The sequence below is a fragment of the Phyllobates terribilis genome, unplaced genomic scaffold (assembly GCF_046119375.1).
Source record: "Phyllobates terribilis strain yellow unplaced genomic scaffold, ASM4611937v1 Scaffold_11__3_contigs__length_659146591, whole genome shotgun sequence".
Lineage (NCBI taxonomy): Eukaryota > Metazoa > Chordata > Amphibia > Anura > Dendrobatidae > Phyllobates > Phyllobates terribilis.
In genome coordinates this window covers 514,251,359-514,269,249 of record NW_027362771.1, presented here as the reverse complement: position 1 = coordinate 514,269,249, position 17,891 = coordinate 514,251,359, and the positions used below count along the sequence as shown (strand labels likewise).

Below are 17,891 nucleotides of genomic sequence, written 5' to 3'. Positions count from 1 at the left end.
ATACCACAGTTGTTTTTTATTTATTTTTTTTACCACGTTCACTGAATGCTAAAACTGACCTGCCCTTCTTATTCTACAGGTCATTACGAGTTCATAGACACCAAACATGTATAGGTTCTTTTATATTTAAGTGGTGAAAAAAAATTCCAAAATTGGCTGACGTTTTTATTGATAACATTTAGGGTAGATCCGATGTTTTGATCGCCTGTTATTGCATTTTATTGCAATTTTGCGGCGACCAAAAAACGTAATTCTGGCGTTTAGAATTTTTTTCTCGTTACGCCGTTTACCGATCGGATTAATTCTTTTTTTATATGGATAGATCGGGCAATTCTGAACGCGGCGATACCAAATATGTGTATGTGGGTTTTTTTTTTATATATTTTATTTTGAATGGGGCGAAAGGAGGGTGATTTAAACTTTTATATTTTTAAAAACTTTTTTTTTTTTACTTTTTGCATGCTTCTATAGTCTCCATAGGAGACTAGAAGCAGCAACTATCCGATCGCCTCTGCTACATACAGGGGACGAGCAGGTCCCCTGCATATAGCAGAAATGGTCCTGTGCTATGAGCGCCAACCACTAGGTGGCGCTCATAGCGACAAGATCATGACAACCACAGGCGTCTGCTGCAGACCCTGGGTTGTCATGCACGCCCATCGGCGACCCGCGATAACGTGACGGGGTCACCGGTGGGCGGGGCTTATGACGCGCTACCCGGAAGCGCGCGTTAAATGCTGCTGTCGGAGATTGACAGCAGCATTTAACATGTTGTTAACAGCCGCGGGTGGATCGCGATTCCACCCGTGGCTGTTGCGGGCACATGTCAGCTGTAAGAATCAGCTGACATATGCTCCGTTCAGTGAGGGCTCAGCGCAGCAGCCCTCACTGAACGGAGGGATCGCAAATATGCGTACTAATACGTCCCCGGTAAGTAAGGGGTTAATCATACCAAACAAAAAGCGACCAAGAAGACAAACTTAAATAAAAATGGTGTCACTTGTGTGTGTGTGTGTGGGGGGTACATCAGGGGCTCCCCAAAAGCAGCATGGCGTCCGCTAATTACTCAACAAAATTTTACATTCAAAAAGTCAAATGGCGCTCCTTCCCTTCCAAGCGCCCAAACAGTGGTTTTCCCTCACATATGGAGTATCGGTGCACTCAGGAGGAATTGCGCAAAAATTGGCCCAGTCATTAACGTGCAAACCAGCCTCAGGGGTAAAACACAATCCATGTCTTGGCCATCTCCCTGCTCCTCTTCCAAGGGCTGAGTGTAATATTTGTACCTTCGTATCCTTGCTTGTGTGTAAAGCTTTTTAGCCAAGGATATTACAAAGTTTCCTATATTAGGTTTGCACACTATCCCTTACCGAGGTATTTGCCATCCACACTGGTGCAGGTAAAAAGAAACAATCACCATCAGTTTTTACAAAGATTTACTTGGTTTCATATGGCAGGTATTACAAAGATTGTTGAATATTTACAGAAATATCTACAGACATGCCTAGAAACACAGCCAGAATGTCATATGGTTACGTTCAATACAAGGCAATTCGGAAAAGCACAAGTTTAGTTGTCTTTAGCACATAAAATAAACTATACTATAGTTTAAGAAGCTTCTTCATCCTCAATCTTTGGAGCCAGGTAGTATTTCACATGGCCCATATCTGCAATTTTGTATTCCACCACTGAAACAAAAGGAAAATAGAGAATTAAATAAAACATGGAAACCTATATACACACACTGAGGTAAGACGGTTTTTACACCCGGAGCACGGCTGACATTTACAATAGCAGGAGCAACGCTCGACAAAATTTATCATTATAACTTACACTCCGTGGGTCTACAGTGGTGTCAGAACCACGAGAGCTATATTTTGAGAACCACGGCCATTATGTCCAACAATGGGCAGTATTAATCTGGTGTTCCTTTGGCAAAGCAAAGATTTTAAAATTCTAATCCTCAATCTACACAGAACATTGTACTGTTATTACACAGAATATATATCATTAAGGTCCAATAAGGGTGCAATTCAACCCATAAGTAAATGCTGAAACCCTGGCACTAATTGTTTGGCTGCAATGTCTGGATCTTCTGCTTGCATTGTGTCCTAGGTCCACTAGAATTGTGAAGATCCTGTGGTGGGACATTTACAGCTTTCAAAAGTGAACAGAAAACAGGGGTCTTAATGCTTCTGTCACTAGCGGCCGCTCGAGAGAAGAGGTATGAAAGTGTGCCCACGCTGACAGGGCCAGGGATTCAGTTCAACCAGCGCTGACAATTAACGGAAGGGTCAAAACTGAGCCCTTGCACCAAACATGTACTGGAACTCCCTCATTTGCATAAACAAAAAAAACACACTTTCTTCAGAAAAACTACACTAGAGGGCTGATTGTTATGGGGGCTAAGTCCCCTACACAGTTGTGCAAGTAGATTAGCAATAGTTAAATTACTCACCTAGTGGGATATCTGCTGACATGCTGAGGGTCACTGTTGGGGACAGGGGGGTGGCTTTGGTGAAGAAATTTAGATATCTCAAAGCAAATGTAAGCTGGACTGGCTCATTCATTTCTATTGTAACCTAAAAAAGAAAGGAAATCAGATTTTCCCTAATTAAAGCATCAGATATGGCATCACATCAGCAGTACTTACAGCTTCCTCCTCTTTATCCACATTTGAGGTCTGAGACAGCTTGACATTTCCTGTTCCCAGTTCACCACTTGCAGAGAATTTGACTCCATCTTTCGCACATGAAATCACAACAGCATCTCCAATCTGGCTAAGATCTCTACAGATACGGGCAAACTCCCCGGATGGCATCTTTATAACACAACTATACTCCTGCTCCTGTTGAGGGAGAAATGAAACAATATTTCAACAAAAACCTCAGATATGAACAGGAAAAAAAAATGCTTCACCTTCATACGGAAAACAAAACTAAACACTTACTGGAATTCCTAATTGCTCAACATCCAGATCCATCAGCTTCATCTCATAGTCAGAAACCTTTTCTTGATCTAAAGAGAAAAACTTTTTAAAATCCATTCTTTATAGGAGGACTGGCTCAAAAGACTGAGTACTAAATAGTAACAACATTCACAATAGACAGTGCATTAGGATTAAAGGGGTTGTCCAGTTTAAAATTACAAGTCTGTAGACTTGATGGCAAACTTGAGAATCCTCATAAATACGCACCTCATCCTCATAGCCTGAGTGCCGTAATTCTTCGGTGTCGGGAATGGTGGTCACGTGACCGCAAGTATGTGATGTGCATAATCCCGGCCAGGATCCGGTGTACTCAATGCATGCGTATTGCGCAATGCCACAGTCTAGAGACTGCAGATTTGTGATTAAGACCAGACAACTCCTTCAAGTGCTTGTTCACACAGGACAATTTTAGCAGTTGTGTGATGCAGTGTCAGAAAATGGAAAACAAAAAGTATATGCAAACTGAAAACTGCACATCCAGGAAATGAGACTTTATGATTAAAAAGTGTATGCCAACATATCTGAGCCCAAGATAATGAGTAAGAGCAGACCTTGTCCTCTAAAATAATGGGCACAGATATGCGGAAGATAGAAAGCCTATCATGATACGTCGATTTTATCATTACTAGGTTCTATATCTGGGTAAATTTCTCACTTAAAAATGCTATACGTTGGAATGTTACATTAAATATATAACAACCTGAGTTACACAGGATGAATATGGGTCTATGGAAAATGGATGTGAGCACGCCACAAAATGCTAGACTACAACAATCTGCTCCCACGTTTCTATGTACATTTTATTTGTCTTTGTATTGATAATGTGATAAATATAGGGGTCATTAACCTTGGAGAATATTGCAGCCTCTAATTTTTGTACCACTGATTATTAAATTATACCAACAAGGTCTAGAACGAACAAGGAGTGGAGGGAGGTGGGGGTTATATGGGAATTTGTGTTAATGTTAGTTTATGTTGTATTTGGAAAATCTCAATAAAAAGCTTCTGATTTAAAAAAAATAAATAATGGGCACAGATATGAAGTTGGAACATACAAAAAAATCCAATAATTTAATAAAATTATTATTATTTTTTTTTAAGAATGGGTGTGTAATAAATAGGATATTTCAGAGCCTAAAAGGGGATAGTGAGAGCACAAGAAAATAAAAACCACGAGAGGTGTGTAGCGGCAACAGTGCCATCGATAAAGATAGAAAAGCCATGAATGGTAGAAAAATGAAGTAAAAAAATACCCACACACAGCATCATCCCATAGACAAAAAAAAGATGAAGCATATGTAGCCAGCTATATCTGGATTTGTAATGAAGGAAAACACTTATAAAAAAAAATAAAAAAAAAGTCAATGTACTAGATTTTAACTTGAAAAAATAAAGCTTACTTGGGGACTCAAACACCATTGTGACTGTATCTGCATTGTCCTCGGCTCTCAGAGTAATTATGTCTTCACTCGCTGCACATTTCAAGATTTTTGACATACTGTAAAAGATAACAGAAGTTTAATTAGGCAAATATTCAGAAATCTGAACCATTTCTGGTTCTCCCATCGATGAACTTAATCCATTAATGAGATTGTAAAATCAATGGAAAGACTAAAGCTGCATGTGTATTGCAAGATAGCCATGAACGAGCATTGTTACTTCTGCCTGTGTAAACAGGCATTTAAATAACTGCTGTAAAAGTTTACTTATAGTCAGGTGTATCAGGCCTCCGATCAGCCCATATAAACAGTTTCAGCTTTTATTCAGGGCTCCAGATAGTAATGGTGAAGATAACTTTAGTTACATCACGATTTGCACCTCATTATGTTCCTAAATCTTAAGCGGCTTACAACTCAGGTGTCCAGGACTACTTACAACCTGTGTACATGGGACTTCAAAGGACTGGCTCAATAAACCAGGGCAGTGGCAGAATACATACACATTGGGCTACATGAATTAAAACTGACTGATCACAGATTAGTTTTCACTTTTGTCAACCACTGTAGATAAGCTTAGTGATTGGCTGCAGCGGTCATGTGCTGTAGTCGTGACATTACCGCCACAGACACGTCAAAGGCAACGTGTAAATGCTGATCAGGGTAAAGCAGTGCACATGCGCCAGGGATCTTAGACCATCTCGAGTGCACACGCACTGCCAAGGAGACTGTCAGGATGATGTAAGACACGTCAGCCACAAGAAACCATCGCAAGAAGGGCGGCAGTAGACCAAGATGATTAACACCCCTCGGACTGGTTCGGGGGCTTATATACAGCATTCTAGAATGCTGTATGAGGGCTGAAGAGTGGAGTTGTATCATATCAGTCAAACCTGGTGACAGGTTCCCTTTCAAAGGTGTAACTAGCAGGTATTGGAGATGGCTTCGGTCACTGCTGGCAGAGGCAGCTGTTTAACACAGCTGGCACCCATTGTGTTGATGGTTTAACTCCTGACACGTGCCATGGTATACATTATCTGTTTATCATGAAGGTGTTAAACAGGAAGGACATAATAAAAGTTCAGTGCCGGGCAGTGCTGAGAGACACCATCTGTCTCTGCATTTTCCTGTGTGAAGTGACTAACATGACTTGCTCTGTATTTGCCCTTGTAGCCAGCGTGTGTATGATCTGCTCTAAAGCAGTCAGCACAAATTTATTGGCAGGACCCGCTCTACCGGCCATGACTAAACTATGACCACTAAATGAGAAGCCATAACCATCTTAACCCTCCTCGGCATCCATGGCTCATCTTGATAAGCCGGCCTGGCATCATCCCACAAAGATGACGTCATACAAGGCCAGCTAATTCAAAAACAGCTGCAGATGCCTGTTCTCAGGGCTCCAGTCCCACAGCCCCAAATTACTGTTTTGGCCATGTTTAGTTACATGTGGGGCTGCACAATAATGGCTCATGGCACGTTTTTCTGACAGCGTCGCCTTCCTGAATTTTTAAATCTCACTATGGATTGAATGGGGAAAAAAAAAAAAAAGTCTTAGGTTTAGCCCCTTGTGTGGAGAGCACCCTCCACTGTAGCGGTTCCCCCATCATGGAGGATCGAGGCTCCCTGTGTGCAGGGCACCCCCCCGATGTAGCCCATCCCCCATCACGGAGGACAGGCTCCCTGTGTGCAAAACGCCCCCTGCTGTAGCACATCCCCCATCATGGAGGACTGAGGCTCCTTGTGTGCAGAGCGCGCCCCTGCTGTAGCGGATCCCCCATCATGGAGGACTGAGGCTCCCTGTGTGCAGAGCGCCCCCCTGCTGTAGCGGACCCCCCATCACAGAGGACTGAGCCTCCCTGTGTGCAGAGCGCCCCCCTGCTGTAGCGGATCCCCCATCACGGAGGACTGAGGCTCCCTGTGTGCAGAGCGCGCCCCTGCTGTAGCGGATCCCCCCATCATGGAGGACTGAAGCTCCCTGTATGGAGAGCGCCCCCCGCTGTAGCGCATCCCCAATCATGGAGGACTGAAACTCCCCGTATGGAGAGCGCCCCCCGCTGTAGCGCATCCCCCATCATGGAGGACTGCGGCTCCCTGTGTGCAGAGCGCCCCTGCTGTAGCGGTTCCCCCATCATGGAGAACAGGCTCCCTGTGTGCAGAGCGCCCCCCTGCTGTAGCGGATCTCCCATCATGGAGGACTGAGGCTCCCTGTATGGAGAGCGCCCCCACTGTAGCGCATCCCCCCATCATGGAGGACTGAAGCTCCCTGTATGCAGAGCGCGCCCCTGCTGTAGTGGATCCCCCATTATGGAGGACTGAGGCTCCTTGTGTGCAGAGCGCGCCCCTGCTGTAGCAGATCCCCCATCATGGAGGACTGAAGCTCCCAGTATGCAGAGCACCCCATCATGGAGAACTAAGGCTCCTTGTGAGCAGCGCGCCCCTGCTGTAGCTGATCCTCAACATGGAGGACTGAGGCTCCCGGAGTCGCACATGTGGCGCCAGCACGTCATATGAGGCTCCGCCCACTTAGATTTCCCGCCCGAATCATGGCGCTCAGCTGCGGTGACGTCATCAAGAAAATGAAGGAAAGAAAACGGCGCCAGAAACAGACAAGAGCGGACATGTCTGCTGAGCGGACACCGGGACAGTACTAGTGCACATTACAGCTCCTCGTATAACCGCCACCTCGTACCTGCTCATCTTCACGCCGATGGATTGGTTTCGGTCGCATCGATAGGTGTCAAATCCGTCGGAGCGGAGGGTGAGCTGCACCAGGGAGACGTGCGACGAGTCCATGCTCTGCAGGCTGATGCCGCTGGACGTGATATCCCAGCACGCCTCATCGATCAGATCCTTCAGCGCCTCCAGCACCTTCTTCAGGATGCTGCCCTGCACGAGTCTGGCCTCAAACATGGTGACCGCGAATCAGTCGCTAAGAGCCGCTGTGAAGATGCTGCGTTTCCCGCCTCCTGCACTGACTGAGCTCCGGCTGCAGCTCTCGCCTCCTGTACGCTCACAAGCTGGCGCCCAATAAGCCGGGCAGCGCCGCCTCCCTGCGCTTATATGCAGCGCGTCACGTGGTGTCTGCGTCACGCACGGGAGAAGGCGCCAAATTTGTTTCCCGCCCAATGCGCTCCTTGTCTGTGAACAGAAGCCGCCGGTGTGTGACCGTGTGCACCCGCGGGGTGAGCGGCCTCCGGTGTGAGCGGCCTCCGGTGTGTGACCGTGTGCACCCGCGGGGTGACCAGTGTGTGCAGGCCTCTCATAGTGAAATGCTCAGGGTCTCGGCCATCCGTGAGGTAATATGATCACCTGCCTCAAGTGACCACAGCTGACGCAGGCTTTTCCTAGTCCCTAGTCTGTAGGGAGCATTTTTTTATTTGATGAGAAACTGAATGACACCTGGATTTTTGGATGAAAGTTAGTTTACTGGCTCTTCAGACGTGCCTGATCAGTGGCGTAACTAGAGTCTGATGGGCCCCAGTGCAAATTTTCTACTGGGCCACCCCTCACCCTGAATATGTATGTGTGTGTGTCCTCCTTCCTGGTTTATATGTCCCTCATTCTGGTCCCCATCCAGGCTGTGTGCCCACTATGCGTTTTCCAAGCGTTTATGCTGCAGAATTTCCGCAGCATAAACGCTTGGTAATCCGCCCCCCCCCAATGGTCCCCAATGACAAGCCGCAATGTCAATGTGCATGCTGTGGATTTTTCCGCAGCGTTTATGCTGCGCTCAAAAATCTGCAGCATGTCCATTAATTTTGCGGACACGCAGCGTAATCGCCGCCATTGACTTGCATTGAAACGCATAATATCCATGTCAGTACATTTTTACACACGGATATTATGCGTCTCTATGTGCGGATGGTACCCAGGCCTGGAGGAGAGGAGACTCATCCAGACCCGGGTACCATAGAAACTGAAAAAAAAAAAAAAAAAAAAATTTAAAATAAAATCTAAAGTTTATACTCACCTTCCGGTGTCCTCTCAGTGTTTTGTCTGCTCCATCCGGTGTCTTGCACTGCTCACGCTGTTGTGAAGGACCTGCCATGATGTCACTGAGTCATGTGACCCATCACATGGCTCAATGATGTCACCGCAGCTCCTTCACACCACTGCGAGCATTGGAAGAGACCGGACGGAGCAGACAAAACACTGAGAGGACACCGGAAGGTGAGTATAAACTTTATTTTCTGCCATTCTTATTTTTTTTTTTTTTTTTAACTAACTTGGTCGCACTACTATAAATCCATGGCGGTTGCATGGATTTATATAGTGTTAACAAGTTGTCAAGCACTTTTCCAAATGATGCTAAAATCGCTTGGAAAAGCGCTTGATAACCCGCATGCAGAAATGCATGCAAAGATGCTTCACAAACACTTCTACCTGGCGGGAAAACTGCATGTAAAAACCACATGCGTTTTTCCTGCCAGGGAGAAGCGTAAAAAATATGCAGCATTTATGCATCGTGGGCACTTAGCCTCAGTGTTTAAAAAGGTCCCTTAGTCTGTTTCAGTAGGCTCCACAATCATGGGGAAGACTGCTGACTTGACGGATGTCCAGAAGGCAGTCATTGACACACTCCACAAGGTCCCAGAGTCTGGAGGAAGAGTGCAGAGGTCACAATCCAAGCTGCTTGAGGTCTAGTGTGAAGTTTCCACAATCAGTGATGGTTTGGGGAGCCATGTCATCTGCTGGTGTAGGTCCATTGTGTTTCATCAAGACCAAAGTAGCGCAGCCGTCTACCAGGAAATTTTAGAGCACTTCATGCTTCCCTCTGCTTACAAGCTTTTTGGAGATGGAAATTTCATTCTCCAGCAGGACTTGGCACCTGTCCACACTACCAAAAGTACCAATACCTGGTTTAATAACTATCACTGTGCTTGATTGGCCAGAAAACTCACCTGACCTTAACCCCATAGAGAATCTATGGGATATTGTCAAGAGGAAGATGAGACACCAGACCCAACAATGTAGACGAGCTGAAGGCTGCTATCAAAGCAACCTGGGCTTCCATAACACCTCAGCAGTGCCACAGGCTGATCGCCTCCATGCCACGCCACATTGATGCAGTAATTGATGCAAAAGGAGCCCCGACCAAGTATTGAGTGCATTCACTGAACATACATTTCAGTAGGCCAGCATTTTGGATTTTAAAATAATTTTTAAAGCTGTTGTTATAAAGTATTCTAATTTACGGAGATAATGACTTTTGTAGTTTCATTGGCTGTAAGCCATAATCCTTAACATTGACAGAAATAAACACTTCAAATAGATCACTCGGTTTGTAATGAGTCTATATAATATAGGAGTTTCACTTTTTGTGTTGAAGAACTGAAATAAATTAACTTTTTGATGATTATCTAACTTAGTGAGATGCACCTGGGAAATTATATACACTGCTGAAAAAAATAAATGGAACACTAACACATCCTAGATCTGAATGAATGAAATATTCTCATTAAATACTTTGTTCTGTACAAAGTTGAATGTGCTGACAACAAAATCACACAAAAATCAATGGAAATCAAATTTATTAACCAATGGAGGCCTGAATTTGGAGTCACCCCCAAAATTAAAGTGGAAAAACACACTACAGGCTGATCCAACTTTGATGTAATGTCCTTAAAACAAGTCAAAATGAGGCTCAGTATTGTGTGTGGCCTCCACGTGCCTGTATGACCTCCCTACAATGCCTGGGCATGCTCCTGATGAGGTTGCGGATGGTCTGCGGTAGCTCCTCCCATACTTGGACTAAAGCATATGCCAACTCCTGGACAGTCTGTGGTGCAACGTGATGTTGGTGAATGGAGCGAGACATGATGTCCCAGATGTGCTCAATCGGATTCCGGTCTGGGGAACGGGCAGGCCAGTCCATAGCTTCAATACCTTCATCTTGCAGGAACTGCTGACACACTCCAGCCACATGAGGTCTGGCATTGTCCTGCATTAGGAGGAACCCAGGGCCAACCGCACCAGCATATGGTCTCACAAGGGGTCTGAGGATCTCATCTCGGTACCTAATGGCAGTCAGGCTACCTCTGGCGAGCACATGGAGGGCTGTGTGGCTCTCCAAAGGAATGCCACCCCACACCATTACTGACCCACTGCCAAACCGGTCATGCTGAAGGAAGGAAGTTGCAGGCAGCAGATTGCTCTCCACGGCGTCTCCAGACTCTGTCACGTCTGTCACGTGCTCAGTGTGAACCTGCTTTGATCTGTGAAGAGCACAGGGCGCCAGTGGCAACTTTGCCAATCCTGGTGTTCTGTGGCAAATGCCCGGCGTCTTGCACCGTGTTGGGCTGTGAGCACAACCCCTCTCTGTGGACGTCGGGCCCTCATACCACCCTCATGGAGTCGGTTTCTAACCGTTTGTGCAGACACATGCACATTTGTGGCCTGCTGGAGGTCATTTTGCAGGGCTCTGGCAGTGCTCCTCCTGTTCCTCCTTGCACAAGGGCAGAGGTAGCGGTCCTGCTGCTGGGTTGTTGCCCTCCTACGGCCCCCTCCACGTCTCCTGGTGTACTGACCTGTCTCCTGGTAGCACCTCCAGCCTCTGGACACTATGCTGACAGACACAGCAAACCTTGCCACAGGTCGCATTGATGTGCCATCCTGGATGAGCTGCACTACCTGAGTACCAACTACAGTACAGACCAAAAGTTTGGACACACCTTCTCATTTAAAGATTTTTCTGTATTTTCATGACTATGAAAATTGTACATTCACACAGAAGACATCAAAACTATGAATTAACACATGTGGAACTATATACTTAACAAAAAAGTGTTAAACAACTGAAAATATGTCTTATATTCTAGGTTCTTCAAAGTAGCCACCTTTTGCTTTGATGACTGCTTGTTAGAACCCTCCTGTTTGTTTTTTTCATCTTGTGTTTTGCGATCACGTGACCATCTGCCTTTATATTCCAGCTCCGCCCTTTTGGCTGTGCTGGACTTCAGTGTTTGACTGTTTCTCTAGCCAGGTGCTTCTGTTCCTTTCTCTGTCAGTTTGTTTGGTCCTTCTAGGACCTCTAGTACTTTTTTGTCTGTTTTGTCTTTTTGTGTTCTGCAACAACTTTTCTGTTTAGGAGGTGTCCCTTTTTTGTCCCAGTCCTTAGTTCTTTTAGGGACCTCTCCCCTTATGCTATAGGTCTTCGTTCAGACTAGCCGAGGACTAAGGCGGGTCTGTTCGCTAGGAACAGGCAGCCCGCTACATCGTAGGGATTCAGCTTAGTTTTACTGTAGGAACAGTTTTCCCTTATCTTTCCTTAGTACATGTTCCCGATCATAACACTGCTTTGCACACTCTTGGCATTCTCTTGATGAGCTTCAAGAGGTAGTCACCGGAAATGGACTTCCAACAATCTTGAAGGAGTTCCCAGAGATGCTTAGCACTTGTTGGCCCTTTTGCCTTCACTCTGCGGTCCAGCTCACCCCAAACCATCTCGATTGGGTTCAGGTCTGATGACTTTGGAGGCCAGGTCATCTGGCGTAGCACCCCATCACTCTCCTTGGTCAAATAGCCCTTACACAGCCTGGAGGTGTTATTTTCCTGTTGAAAAATAAATGATGGACCAACTAAACGCAAACCGGATGGAATAGCATGCCGCTGCAAGATGCTGTGGTAGCCATGCTGGTTCAGTATGCCTTCAATTTTGAATAAATCCCCAATAGTTTCACCAGCAAAGCATCCCCACACCATCACACCTCCTCCTCCATGCTTCACGGTGGGAACCAGGCATGTAGAGTCCATCCGTTCACCTTTTCGGCGTCGCACAAAGACACGGTGGTTGGAAAATTGTACACACTGAAGGCATCAAAACTATGAATTAACACGTGGAATTATATGCTTAACAAAAAAGTGTGAAACAACTGAAAATATGTCTTATATTCTAGGTTCTTCAAAGTAGCAAACTTTTGCTTTGATGACTGCTTTGCACACTCTTGGCATTCTCTTGATGAGCTTCAAGAGGTAGTCACCGGAAATGGTTTTCACTTCACAGGTGTGCCCTGTCAGGTTTAATATGTTTAATATGTGGGATTTCTTGCCTTATAAATGGGGTTGGGACCATCAGTTGTGTTGTGCAGAAGTCTGGTGGATACACAGCTGATAGTCCTTCTGAATAGACTGTTAGCTGCTTTTTTCTTGCCATAATACAAATTCTAAGTAAAGAAAAACGAGTGGCCATCATTACTTTAAGAAATGAAGGTCAGTCAGTCTGAAAAATTGGGAAAACTTTGAAAGTGTCCCCAAATGCTGTTGCACTAACCATCAAGCGCTACAAAGAAACTGGCTCACATGAGGACTGCCCCAGGAAAGGAAGACCAAGAGTCACCTCTGCTTCTGACTATAAGTTTATCCGAGTCACCAGCCTCAGAAATCGCAGGTTAACAGCATGATAATGCCCCGTCTCATGCTGCACATAACTTATCTGCATCTCTGGCTGCTATGGGCATAAAAGGGGACAAACTTATGGTGTGGTGCCCATGCTCCCCTGACCTCAACCCTATTGAGAACCTCTGGAGCATCATCAAAAGGAGTGTCTATGATGGCGGGAGGCAGTTCACATCTAAGCAACAGCTCTGCGAGGGTATTCTGTCCTCATGCAAAACAATTAAAGCAGAAACCATCCAAAACCTGACAAATTCAATGGACGAGAGAGTTCAGAAGCTCCTTTCGAACAAGGGATCCTATGTGCAAATGTAACATCACCTAGAATAAAGTTTTGAGTTGAAAACTGTTTGATTTCAGTTTGTAATAACCTGCTAATGCTTATAATTTCAAAAATGACCATTTTTTTGTTCTTTATTAAAATGAAAAGGTTGAAAACTCTGCTGTGCATAATAATTTGGAACATGCATTTTGAGTGCAGTTTGAGTTTTTTTATTTTTTAAAAAAATATACTGTTATCATAGGCAGTTTGTACAAAAACCTTTCAATTGTACTCTAATAGTTATTTGACTGGAAAATTACAATGACTGCAATTCATATAGGTAATTTGGGAAAATCTGAGAAAATATTATTTGCATAATAATTTGGAACACAGTGTATATATATATATATATAATTAATTTCCCTTCCTGATATATTCTGCCGCTGTTCTTTAATGTATAGAAAAAGATAAACCATTATACTCATCAGGGGCGTACATAGAAGTAATGGGGTTCCATAGTACAAGTATAATGCACGCCACATAGTTCTCCATATAGTATAATGCACCCCCATAGTCCTCCATATAGTATAATGCACTCCCCATAGTCCTCCATTATAGTATAATGCACCCCCATAGTCCTCCATTATAGTATGATGCATCCCATAGTCCTCCATAGTATAATGCACCCCATAGTCCTCCATATAATACACTGCACAGCCAATAGTCATCTACAATGCCTTGTGAAAGTATTTGGCCCCCTTGAACTTTTCTACCTTTTGCTACATTTCTGGCTTCAAACATAAAGATATAAAATTCTAATTTTTTGGGGAAGTATCAACAACAAGTGGGACACAATCTTGAAGTGGAATGAAATTTATTGGATATTTTAAACTTTTTAAAAAAATTAAAACTGAAAAGTGGGGCGTACAATATTATTCGGCCCCCTTGAGTTAATACTTTGTAGCGCCACCTTTTGCTGCTATTACAGCTGCAAGTCGCTTGGGGTATGTCTCTATCAGTTTTGCACATTGAGAGGCTGAAATTCTTGCCCATTTTTCCTTGCAAAACAGCTCAAGCTCATTAAGGTTGGATGGAGAGCGTTTGTGAATAGCAGTTTTCAGCTCTTTCCACAGATTCTCTATTGGATTCAGGTCTGGATTTTGACTTGGCCATTCTAACACCTGGATACGTTTATTTTTGAACCATTCCATTGTAGATTTTGCTTTATGTTTGGGATCATTGTCTTGTTGGAAGGTAAATCTCCGTCCCAGTCTCATGTCTTTTGCAGACTCCAACAGGTTTTCTTCCAGAATGGTCCTGTATCTGGCTCCGTCCATCTTCCCATCAATTTTAACCATCTTCCCTGTCCCTGCTGAAGAAAAGCAGGCCCAAACCATGATGCTGCCACCACCATGTTTGACAGTGGGGATGGTGTTTTGAGGGTGATGAGCTGTGTTGTTTTTACGCCAAACATCATTTTGCATTGTGGCCAAAAAGTTTGATTTTGGTTTCATCTGACCAGAGCACCTTATTCCACATGTTTGGTGTATCTCCCAGGTGGCTTGTGGCAAACTTCAAACAAGACTTTTTATGGATATCTTTGAGAAATGGCTTTCTTCTTGTTACTCTTCCATAAAGGCCAGATTTGTGCAGTGTACGACTGATTGTTGTCCTATGACTTTTGGCTGCATCTCTGATCAGTCTTCTCCTTGTTCAAGATGAAGTTTTAGAGGGACGGCCGGGTCTTGGTAGATTTGCAGTGGTCTGATAATCCTTCCATTTCAATATGATCGCTTGCACAGTGCTCCTTGAAATGTTTAAAACTTGGGAAATCTTTTTGTATCCAAATCCAGCTTTAAACTTCGCCACAACAGTATCTCGGACTTGCCTGGTGTGTTCCTTGGTCTTCATGATGCTCTCTGCACTTGAAACAGAACCCTGAGACTATCACAGAGCAGGTGCATTTATACGGAGACTTGTTTACACACAGGTGGATTCTATTTATCATTACCAGTCATTTAGGAATTTAGGACAACATTGGATCATGCAAAGATCCTCACTGAACTTCTGGAGTGAGATTGCTGCACTGAAAGTAAAGGGGCCGAATAATATTGCACGCCCCACTTTTCAGTTTTTAATTTTTTTAAAAAGTTTAAAATATCCAATAAATTTTGTTCCACTTCACGATTGTGTCCCACTTGTTGATTCTTCCCCAAAAAATTAGAATTTGATATCTTTATGTTTGAAGCCAGAAATGTGGCAAAAGGTAGAAAAGTTCAAGGGGGCCAAATACTTTCACAAGGAACTGTATGTAGTATAATGTACAGTTAATAGTTATCCATGTTGTATAATGCACAGTTAATAGTCATCCATGTTGTATAATGCACATCCCATAGTCATCCATGCATTATAATGCACAGCCAATAGTCATCCATGTAGTACAATTCACATCCCATAGTCCTCCATGTAGTGTAATGCACAACCTATAGACCTCTATGTAGTATAATGCACAGCCCATAGTCCTCTATGTAGTATAATGCACAGCCCATAGTCCTCCATGTAGTGTAATGCACAGCCCATAGTCCTCCATGTAGTGTAATGCACAGCCCATAGTCCTCCATGTAGTGTAATGCACAGCCCATAGTCCTCCATGTAGTGTAATGCACAGCCCATAGTCCTCCATGTAGTGTAATGCACAGCCCATAGTCCTCCATGTAGTGTAATGCACAGCCCATAGTCCTCCATGTAGTGTAATGCACAGCCCATAGTCCTCCATGTAGTGTAATGCACAGCCCATAGTCCTCCATGTAGTGTAATGCACAACCCATAGACCTCTATGTGGTATAATGCACAGCCCATAGTCCTCTATGTAGTATAATGCACAGCCCATAGTCCTCTTTGTAGTATAATGCACAGCCCATAGTCCTCTATGTAGTATAATGCACAGCCCATAGTCCTCTATGTAGTATAATGCACAGCCCATAGTCCTCTATGTAGTATAATGCACAGCCCATAGTCCTCTAAGTAGTATAATGCACAGCCCATAGTCCTCTATGTAGATCCGATGGGTCTGTGTGCTGCATTACATTTCAGCTGAATGTGTGTCCAAGGATGCACATCCAGCTGAAGTATTTGCTGGCGTTAGTGGGCACCTATATGTGCTGTTATGGGAAGCAAACAGGCAACCTAGCCCTTTCCTTCATAAGTCTGCAAAACAGAAAAAAATACAAAGGTGTTAAGTGTGACTTAAACACTTAAGGCCCACAGACAGTGACAAATTATGAGAGAAATCTGGGCTTGTACATGGGGCTCTGGGTTGGCACATGGTCGGATTGCCTTTATCAGAGTCTTTTGCCACCATTGACAGTACGCATCACCAGGAGTGTTCCTGCGGCCCACTACCGGCAGTAGCTTAACGCAGCGTAGTGCAGGAAGCCATTCTCAGATTTCTGTCCGGTGCTTTCTTTGACTCCGGGCTCATTCAGACATCAGATATTCATGTACGAGTGCTATCCATGATTTTCATGGATAACAGTCGTAGCAGTGATAGTCTATGGGGATTCACATGTCTATGATTTTCGCGCCGCTATGTCCGGTTTTGATCCAAGGGTTGGATCAAAATTGGCAATTCAAGTCAATGGGTTCATGAAAAAAATCACTCCGCACTCACATAACATCCGAGTGCAATCCGATTTTTCACAGGCTATCATAATGGAGATGGTGGAGAAATTTTTCTTTTTAGTTTCTCAGTTGTACGAGAAAATCTGATCATACTCTGATCAGAAAAATTGCTCCGATTTTCTCATATGTGAAAAAATCGGACGTCTGAATGAGGCCTGAGCAAGAGCGATACTGTCATCGCTCCTGTTGCATCTTTTAGCAGGTACCCATCCGGAAGAGGATAGAAGCGGTACTGCAAAAGATCTTCTGGAGAGGTTGTTTTTTTAACACCCTAAAATGAATTGGGGTAGGGTGAGAGAAAGGACATACATTTGAAATTAATTAGGAGAGGACAGGGACTTGTAATGAATTAAGGGAGAGCAGCACAGTAGCTTGTTGACTTTTATTTTTATTGGGCAGGGGAAAGAGTCTAAGGCTATGTGCGCACAGTCCGTATTTGAAGCAGAAATTTCTTGTGCGTTTCTGCATCTCCTTGGCAGCCAAAACGCATGCGGATTTTCCGTGCGTTTTTGACGTGTTTTTCATACTTTTTTGCATCAGTTTCTTGAATCGTTTTTGTACATCAATGAAAGCTTTTTGGAGCTAAATATCCCCCAGCGTATCCAGTTCAAACTACTAACACTGACCTACATCTCTGAACTAATCTCCCAATATATTCCCTCACGTAACCTCCGGTCCTCCCAAGACCTCCTTCTCTCCTCCTCACTTATCCTTTCCTCACCCAATCGCCTCCAAGATTTCTCCCGAATATCCCCCATCCTCTGGAATTCTGTGCCTCAACACGTCCGATTATCCACCACATCCGGATCCTTCAGACGGAACCTGAAAACCCATCTCTTCAAGAAAGCCTACAGCCTGCAATGACCCTGCTAACTCCTCAACAACACCGAAGCTACTGCAACCCCCAACCTACTGTCTCCTCCCCACTCCTGTAGAATGTAAGCCCGCAAGGGCAGGGTCCTCTTTCCTCCGTACCAGTCTATAATTGTTAGTTTGTTTACTGTAAGTGATATTTTTACTTGGTATGTAACCCCTTCTTATGTACAGCACCATGGAATCAATGGCGCTATATAAATAAATAAATAAATAATAATAATAAATAAAGTTATTTGGTGGGACATTGCTTAAA

General features: G+C 44.3%; 1 protein-coding gene across 1 annotated transcript; it reads right to left on the bottom strand.

Moving 5' to 3' along the window:
* Positions 1 to 1,419: 1,419 nt before the first annotated feature.
* PCNA (proliferating cell nuclear antigen) lies at positions 1,420 to 7,494 on the bottom strand. Its single transcript, XM_073653649.1, has 6 exons — positions 7,118 to 7,494; positions 4,390 to 4,487; positions 2,951 to 3,018; positions 2,654 to 2,848; positions 2,459 to 2,582; positions 1,420 to 1,688 (listed from the first exon to the last, which is right to left on the bottom strand). Exons 1-6 carry the CDS (start codon positions 7,336 to 7,338, stop codon positions 1,609 to 1,611), a joined length of 786 nt encoding a protein of 261 aa, XP_073509750.1. The 5' UTR covers positions 7,339 to 7,494; the 3' UTR covers positions 1,420 to 1,608.
* Between the last annotated feature and the right edge of the window lie 10,397 nt (positions 7,495 to 17,891).

Bases quoted from the DNA above. Each gene is read 5' to 3' on its own strand.
- PCNA (XM_073653649.1), bottom strand. From the start codon at position 7,338: ATGTTTGAGGCCAGACTCGTGCAGGGCAGCATCCTGAAGAAGGTGCTG. The intron at 2,849-2,950 runs GTAAGTGTTTAG...CTCCCTCAACAG, and splicing joins TTGAGCAATTAGGAATTCCA to GAGCAGGAGTATAGTTGTGT. The intron at 2,583-2,653 runs GTAAGTACTGCT...TTTCTTTTTTAG, and splicing joins TGGATAAAGAGGAGGAAGCT to GTTACAATAGAAATGAATGA.